This window comes from Cyprinodon tularosa, unplaced genomic scaffold, assembly GCF_016077235.1.
Source record: "Cyprinodon tularosa strain WSP-4 unplaced genomic scaffold, ASM1607723v1 ctg117, whole genome shotgun sequence".
Taxonomy (NCBI): Eukaryota; Metazoa; Chordata; class Actinopteri; order Cyprinodontiformes; family Cyprinodontidae; genus Cyprinodon; species Cyprinodon tularosa.
The window spans coordinates 2,400,399-2,409,277 of NW_024037970.1; the positions used below are offsets into that span (position 1 = coordinate 2,400,399).

The window sequence follows — 8,879 nt, forward strand, 5'->3', positions numbered from 1 at the left end:
ATACAAAAGTAAAATGCATCATACTGCTATCCATTAAACTTGCATTCTGTTATATGAGAAATGTAGAATTTGATCTTGTTAAGCATATTGCAAAGAAGTATATCAACAAATGCCAGTTATTGAGTTCATGTCCTTCTCCTGCCAAACAGCTCAACAGTGCAAAATTTGAGCTACTTTAGGTGCTCTAAGAGAATAAAACAGCATTTTTCTTACCTCAGCTCGCTGTGTTCTGGGTTGGCTGGCATCTGTCTCGATGGCGTACACGTCCACCAGATACAGATCAGACCCTTGTTCTCTGTCCAGCTCCGCAGCTGTCTGTATCACTCCAGTGTGGCGTCCGATAGTGAAAAGGCGTCCCACAGCTTTTCCGCCACTGCGTACTGCAACAATGAAATACTCCACTCTTGATGAAGAGCCCCTTGGACTTGAGGCATCCAGGGAGATGACATTAGTGCCTGGTGGTTGACCTTCTTTAAGGATGGTTATGTATTTGGGCTGAGAGAAAACGGGTCCGTCCATCCCTTGAAGGATGATGGTTAGCTCAGTTCTGGAAGTCTTAGGGTCAGAACCATGGTCTGTTGCTGACACTGTCAGAGTGTACATGAGTCGAGACGGTACAAGCTGGGAAGCCAGGCGAATATCCCCACTGTACCTGTCCATAACAAAGGTGTCTGCATCTCCTTCCAAAAGCTCATACTCCACTTCCCCGTTTTCACCATCATCAGGGTCAAGGGCCATCACCGTTGTTAGGATGGACCCGATAACAATGTTTGGCTCGGCAACAAGAGCATTCTGGGACACAAAAGTTGGAACGTTGTCGTTTAGGTCTGTGACCCATATTGTAACATTTTTCAAGGCGAATCGCCGGAATTCAGCTGGAACAGCCTGATCAGTAGCTTTGATGGTTAGCTCAAACAGATTGGAGAACTCCCTGTCAATTTCCTTGTTAGTGTAAATGAGACCAGAGGTTGCATCTATGCTAAAGTGGTTCCCTCGAGGAATCTGCTGGACAATCGAGTATTCCAGCTGCCCATTAATGTCTGCATCTGTGTCATGAGCTGTAATGGTCATAACAGAGGCTGAGAGAGGAAGATTTTCAGGGATGGATTTAAAAATGTCTCCGGGTGCAAACACTGGAGGATTGTCATTAAAATCACGGACATGAATGATCACAGGTATGGATGAGGATCTGGATGGTCTGCCGTTGTCCTTTGCAGAGATATTAAGTTTATAAACTGATTGTGTTTCAAAGTCCAACTTTTTAACCAGAAAAATGCTGCCGGTGTTTGGGCTGATGCTGAAAGTGCCATGATTGTTTGTGGCTGTGATGCTGTATGTTATATCTGCATTTTGAGCTGAATCTGCATCCGTAGCTGTTACAGAAGCCACCAGTTCCCCAATCCTCATGTTCTCCAACACATCCACAAAAAGAGAGGTTTTAGGAAAGGAAGGGGAGTTATCATTTTCATCCAGGACACTAATGCTCAGCAGACAAGAGGAGGACAATGGAATTGTTCCAGCATCAGCAGCTATGATTTTCAGAGAGTAAGAAGAAGTGGTTTCATAGTCAAGCTTTCCGACTAAAGTCAACTGTCCAGAGTTGTCATCTATCATGAACTGGCCTTCCTCGTTGCCCTCAGAGATGTAATAATGAACAAGTCCATTTTTGTTTATATCCACATCTGAAGCAGAGACACGCAGCAGCTGAGTCATGTTTTGAGCCGACTCAGAGATGGAGGCCTGGTAAATGTCTTTGGTGAATTTTGGTGGATTGTCATTGATGTCTTGAATGTAAACCTGAACTTTAGCCTGGTCTTTTAGGGGTTTAGGGAGACCCTGATCTGATGAGACAACTACAAAGCTGAACACTGCGGCCCCCCTTTGTCTCATTAGTGATTCACGGTCCAGCTGCAGAGTGCTGGTCAGCTCTCCGGTAATGGCATTCAGCTCAAAGTTGGGCTGTGGGGTCTCAAATATGTATCTAATCTCACTGTTGGGACCAAAGTCCTTATCCTCAGCAAAAACCTGCCCAACAACTGATCCTCTCTTCTGCTCCTCCTCAAAATGAAACACATAATTAGTGCTGTTAAACAGAGGACGATTGTCGTTCACATCGTCCAGGATCACAGTGACGTTCACTGAGGAGCTTAGCGGTTCTACAGCCCTGTCTTTGGCAACAACCACCAAGTTATATCTGTCTTGAATTTCTCTGTCCAGCTCAGTTTTAATGTATAGCTGCCCATCTGGAAAAATACCAAACACATCACCAATGTTACCGGTGATGATGTCATACATAATCTCCCCATTTAGACCAGAGTCTTTATCGGTGGCCTCCACTTTAAAGAACCTACTGTTGACAGGTTCAGACTCAAAAATGACAGCCTCATATGAGAGCTGATCAAAGACGGGCAAGTTGTCGTTCACATCGTAAACACTGATGATCAGGATTAGGCTGGAGGTGAGGCGAGGAACCCCCATGTCTGCAGCCAGGACTTCGATTTCATAGGAGCTTGTTGTTACTTCCAGGGGGCCGGTCAGTGTGATCAGACCATGCCGCTCATGGATGTGAAACAGGCCTTTTGGGTTCTCTTTAAGGCTGTAAATCACCATGCCATTCGGACCTTCGTCAGGATCTGAGGCCTTCGCCTGGAATATAACATGTCCTGTCCTCCAGTTTTCCACAGCGCTGACATGCTCCATATTGTGAATAAAATGAGGAGCATTATCATTTAAGTCCTTCACAGTTATATTCACAAAGGCCTCTCCTGTGATCTCCCCAGCTCTGGCTACAACCTTAAGCTGATAAAATCCTTGCTCCTCTCTGTCTATCTGACTCGCTGCTGTGATCTGACCTGCGGTGTTTACAGCAAAAACCCCCCTCTGATCCCCTGAGGTGATCAGGTAGGAAATGTTTGTGTTCAAATCCAGCGTGGTTGCCGACACAGTGCCTATGACTGACCCAAGAGCCACATTTTCAAACATCACAAAGCTGTACACCCTCTGGTTGAAGACAGGTGGATTATCCTGTGTGTCTATTACAGTTACAGTCACAATGGCCTGGGTTTTTGAGCGCAGGTTTCCGCCATCAGCTGCTGTCACCTGCAGCTGGTAGGCAGTCTTCTCTTCTCTATCCAGGGGTACTAGGGTTGTGATTTTCCCTGTATTGCTGTTAATACGAAATTTGGAAGTGTCTCCCTCTGTAATTATATATTTAACAGTTCCGTTTCGTCCTAAATCAGGATCTGTGGCAGAAACGGTTGTCACATAGGAACCTGAAGGCTCATTTTCTTTCACATTTGCAAAATACTGTACAGGGTAAAACACTGGCCTGTTGTCATTTATATCCAAAATTGTGATGTTTACATTTCCCACAGAGTGCAAAGGGGGGCTGCCTCCGTCTGCTGCACGGATGCAGAGCAAATATGAGGCCTGATCCTCCCTGTCCACCTCCATGGCTGTGCTTAATCGGCCCGACACAGCATCCAGACGAAACACTTCCTGGATGTTAGCAGGTGTCTCTGCATCAAATGAGAATCGGATAGTTGCATTTGCCCCAAGGTCATCATCTGATGCTGACAGAAGCACCAGCTCAGAACCAGCGGGAGCATGCTCCACCAGGGAAACATGATATGTGCTCTGGGTAAATGTAGGCACTTGGTCATTCACGTCTGTGATGTTGACTATCAGTTTAGTGTAGGAAATCTTAGGCTGCAGCCCCTGGTCTTTGGCACTAATGTTGAGGACAACTTCAGATGCAATTTCCCTATCCAGCAGAGCAGCGCTGGTAACCAGGCCACTGTTTTCACTAATGGAAAACCAGCCCAAAGCGTTTCCAGAAACCAGGGAGTATCTCAGGTTGGCATTCTGCCCAGAATCACCATCTGTTGCAGAAACCCCTTTAATGTAGCTGCCTTTGGGGGTGTCTTCACTGATGTCTACTCTGTACAGTGTTTCCTGAAATATTGGAGGGTGATCATTGATATCATTTACAAAAATAACCAGACTGGCAAAGGAGGATCTGGCCATAGGTTTGCCATTGTCTGAAACCGAAACAGTCAGATTGTATGAGGAAATCCTTTCTCTGTCTAACACACTTGCCACTTTAATCAGACTTAAATTAGGCACAGGAGAGGTGTGCACTTCAAAGTGTCTCTGCTCGTTGCCACCTAAGATTGAAACAGATATGTTGCCATTAGCTGTGGATGAGTCTGAGTCTGAAACTGTGAGCAGGGCTACAACTGTCCCAATCTGAGCATTTTCATCAACAGAAGCAAATTTAGAAGTGGTGGGAAAATACCTGAACTTCACAACGGGGTCGTTATCGTTAACATCTAAAAGTTTAATGGTGGCTTCTGTCCGACCTGACAGAGCAGGAACGCCATTATCTACAGCATGAATGGTCAAAGAGTACTCTTTCTTACTCTCATAGTCCAAACCTTCTTTAATAATAATTGTTCCTAATTTAGGATCAATTTGGAAGGGTGTCCCCTCATCTAAAAAGTACCTGATTTCAGCATTGGCTCCCTCATCCTGATCTGATGCTGTGATCTGCAGGATGCTGGAGCCTACAGCAGCATCCTCAAACACGCTGGTCTGGTACTGATCTTGCTCAAAAACAGGGGGGTTGTCATTAACATCCTGAATGGTGACGTTTACTTGCAGGTAACCAAACTTTTTCGGCTCTCCTTTGTCCTCCACTTGGATCAGGAGCTGGTAGAAGGGAGTCGCTTCTCTGTCCAGACCTCTGGTTGAAACGAGGTGCAGGAATGCTCCCTCCCCGCTGGGATTGACTGTAATGCCCAGCTCGAACCTGCTCTGCTCGTTGCCCTTCACTATCCTGTAAGTGTTGTGATCAACTCCGTTGCTTCCAATGTCAGAATCCGTGGCAGTGTCCAGGATCACTTGTCTCCCACTGCTGGCGTCCTCCTTAAAGGACACGACTATAGACGCGTCTGGAAACACCGGAGAGTTGTCATTAATATCCAAAACCACGATTCGGACCTCTGTGGGGTAGGTGGGCTGGCTGGACAGCACCACCACGTTGATAACATCACTTTGCAGAACTTCTCTGTCAATCACCGATGATGTTGTTATGACTCCCGTGGTGCCGTTGATGGCGAAAAGTTTGTGGTTCTCACTGAAGCGGTAGGTGAAGCTGGGTTTGGTTTCTATGGTGCCCACATAGGTTCCCACGGGCTGCTCCTCCGGGACGCGGAACTCCTGACGGACTTGGCTGGATGCGCGGCTGCGCTGCAGAGTCCACAGCATCAGCAGAATCAAATGAAACCGGCCAAAGCCTCTAACTGTGAGCGCCATGGTCAGTCAACCTGTCCACCTTTCTCAGACAGAGTCCATGCCGATGATGCATCAACTTTCCTAAAGTTGGAGCCTCCGCAGCATTGTATTCCACTAAAGGGTTTCAATGAGAAAAGCAGCAGCAGCTCTTCCCCTCTATCCGCACTGAGGTGTCCCAAAAGTGCTCCACAAGTGTTATTTCATCCAGCTGCAACAAAATCCTCTGGATGGGGAAAATGATCCCTGCAGATCAGGAAAGTTTTATTTCAGCTTTTCAGTTTGCCTTTTTTTTCCTTTCTTCTTGGCAATGTGACACAAAGCCAAAATAAAAGTTCCCAGATCCTTGGAGATGCGCAATGAGTTTATCCAAAGTTAGAACGCACTGAGCGTACGCGCACAGATCCAGGGAATAACGGTACTTCAGTCATATTGCGCTCAGGAGTCCCAATAAGTTAGAACAAAGCTGGAGTTGAGTAAACTCCCTCCCATCACTGATCCCATTGGATGGCTGCTCTCCTGTCCGTCCTCCATTCGCCAGCCCTCCTTACAGCTGGTGGTGGAGAGGTGTCAATCAAATAATCAGGTAGAAATACCCCACAGAGAAATAATTTTATATATACATAGATATATATACAAATATATAATATATGTATATATTAAAAAAGTCAGACTTCATATACATAATTAACAAAAATATAAAACATATATATCAAATGGGTGTTTTGCAATAAAAAATATATGAGGTTAACTTTAAAATTAATGTTTAAGTTGATAATAATAATAATAATACATAATTACATAAATAAGTGCATATTGCTGCCATTACATTTATCACAGCATTCAGAGATTTTAAAATGAGTGATATGTTATTTATCTGTCTCATCTTTAGCTACCTTACTTTTTTTATTAAATGTTTTAAAATCTTTAAAAAAAATACACTAAAATGCAAACTTCAATCATGGCCTAAAGTATGGTATATTTAAGTCCTGAAGTCACTTGAGTTTTTCTATTAAATGTGCTACACAGTGGGCCTACAAGGATGAGTATGCACCACCATCTAGTGTTCATACTGTGGTACTACTAAACATAATTTTGTCTTTTTAGCTTTAAAAAATATATAGAAAAATCTTCAATATTCAATAGATTGGATAATGATTCCTCAAAACACATTCACATTGAGCAAAAAAGAAAACGAAAAAGGGAAAAAGAAAGTAGTTATTCAAGACAAACAGATTGTTTGGTTGATTAATTGTGTTGAACAAAAAGTGACCAAACAAACAAAAATATAACATGTGATCAAGTGAGATTGTACAGTATTTACAGTATAACAGCTTAATGCTATGTTTTAAATAGGGTAGAAATAAGTGTTGTTTTCATACAGTATAAACTATGTAATTAAGGCAAATTTGCACTATAAGAAAACAAAACAATATAGTTTTAAAGTTTAGCATTTACAGATTCAGATATGTGCAACTGAATAGGTTAATTAAAAACTTTGCATGTAACTTTTTGCACTAAAAACAACAACAAGAACCTGAACAACAAGCTAACTTTGCTGGTTGGGGATAAGACAGTGATACCCCAGGATCAAACAACGGCGACGCAGTTTGACACAGCCACCAGAACAACCCTTAGACTTAGGAAATCCCCTGATAATAAAAACTGGTTGGAACCAATGCTTGAAGTAGTGAAGAGCTATGTGAAATCATTTTCTCTGAACTGCTGACCTTATTGTTTTGTTTTCTTTTATTGTTCATTGTTAAATATTTAATGTTGGTATTTTATGTATTTATGTATGATTTTTAGTTTTTGTTAAAAGCTATAATGCAATAATTACAAATAGCACAGGATTTTGTGTGAGCCTTAAAGCTGCTGGGATGAAGCATCTGTGATAACACTACTTTGTGTTCATAGGACTCAGCAGTATGGTCTCCAGTTCTGCAGCAGCTTGATTCATGGGGTAACATTTTTTAAAGCTCACTATCTAAGCCAGTGTTTTTCTGTCTCCCTTCACCTGCTCTATGTTTATCCTATATGCCCCTAGCCTTCCTGATGAACCTCTTTAACTGCTTCCACTCAGCTTTAGATAGGCTGCTACAGTACTTGAAGAAACTACAACTTAAAACAGGGTTTCTTAACCCTGGTCCTCAGGGTCCACTGTCCAACACGTTTTAGACCAGGAGTCATGAGTACTGAGTCATCAGAAGAGCTATCAATACTGACCTATGAGTGGAGGAGCCAGCATTCACCACCATTTCATGCAAAATAAACGGCTTTTTATTTTTCTTTAAATTTTGTTTTAGAAAATAAGACATTTTGAAATCTCTGTAAATCCAAGTGTGATTAAAAAAGGAAGGCCAAAAGAATAATACAATTTTAGCAACTGGTGTGTTGTGCTTTTTCTTTCAAAAGATGCTAAGGGCACCCAGTTTGGTCACTGCATTAGTGACCCATGTTTTAGGTGATTCCCTGCCTCAACACACCAATGAAAAGGTAGTTAACAGGCTTTTGCAGCATCAATATGAATACCAAGGAGGTAATTAAATCATGTATTCATGCTTGAGTAGTGACACATCTAAATCATAAAGGACATGGGACCCAAGAACCAATGTTAAGAAACCTTGCCTCAGAATAGGGCTGATGATTTTACTGATTAAACAGAAAATCTTCTTGGTTTCCACCTGTTGATTAGGAGAGTTTTCAAAGCAACAATTCAAGCCCTGTGTCGACTATCTGTACTCTGAGTCAACCCCACCTGGGATAAATACATTTTCTTTCCAGGGAACAGGACATAAGTGCTTGTTTTTCAAAATCAATCAGCCAAAACCAATCATTAATTTATCAATTAATATGTTAATCTGAATGGTAAAGTTTAACGTAACGTCAACCACAACTGCCCTGAGCAAATTAGATGGGTTAAAAAAGCATAAAAAATTCACAATTGTCATATATATATATATATTATTTATTTATTACTGTAAACCCTGTTGTTGATACTTGGTACACCATATTTTGCTAATAGGAAAGCAATTAATATTCTACTATACATTTTTACAAGATAAGAGTTCATAGCAGGATGTATGTTTGTCCACTACTCTTTTTGAAATCTTTTTAGATCATTCAGAGGCTTGCAGACTAAGAAGGTCATGGAAGATCACAGACAAATGAGGGGAATCAGATTTTTCTGTCTGGTGAACCATTTCGATGTTTGTCAATTTTGAAAGGGAGTTTCTTAGTGTTGTCAAGAGTTAAGGGGGGGAGGCAAAGGGTAGTACTGCAACCTTATACCACACAGCATGAAGAAGTAAAAACTGTTGTTTTCAGGGTTTTAAATGCCTCTTCATGTCATCCAAGAGGGACAGTAATTATTTTTTTTAAAAGTTGTTCTGTTGATCATAGATGAGGTGGTCCAAATCACAAGGTTCTGTCTTTCCCCATTTTTCCCGTGCAGAACTGTTACGAATTCATGTCAAGTATAAACCAGATTTTGGTCTTATTTTATCCCACAAAAACATTCCAGTTAAGGTCCGGGTAGAATTTTGTGAAATCATAGTAATAATCAAAAATTTTGTAAGAATTAGTTC

At 42.0% G+C, this 8,879-nt stretch overlaps 1 protein-coding gene across 1 annotated transcript in view; it reads right to left on the reverse strand.

Annotated features, from left to right (window-relative positions):
• LOC119798822 (protocadherin Fat 4) overlaps positions 1 to 5,729 on the reverse strand; it is a 143,213-nt gene extending 137,484 nt beyond the window's left edge. The window contains exon 1 of the mRNA XM_038308451.1: positions 214 to 5,729. Within this exon, the coding sequence (XP_038164379.1) occupies positions 214 to 5,316 (5,103 nt within the window). The 5' untranslated portion in view covers positions 5,317 to 5,729. The remainder of the gene's footprint in view (positions 1 to 213) is intronic.
• Between the last annotated feature and the right edge of the window lie 3,150 nt (positions 5,730 to 8,879).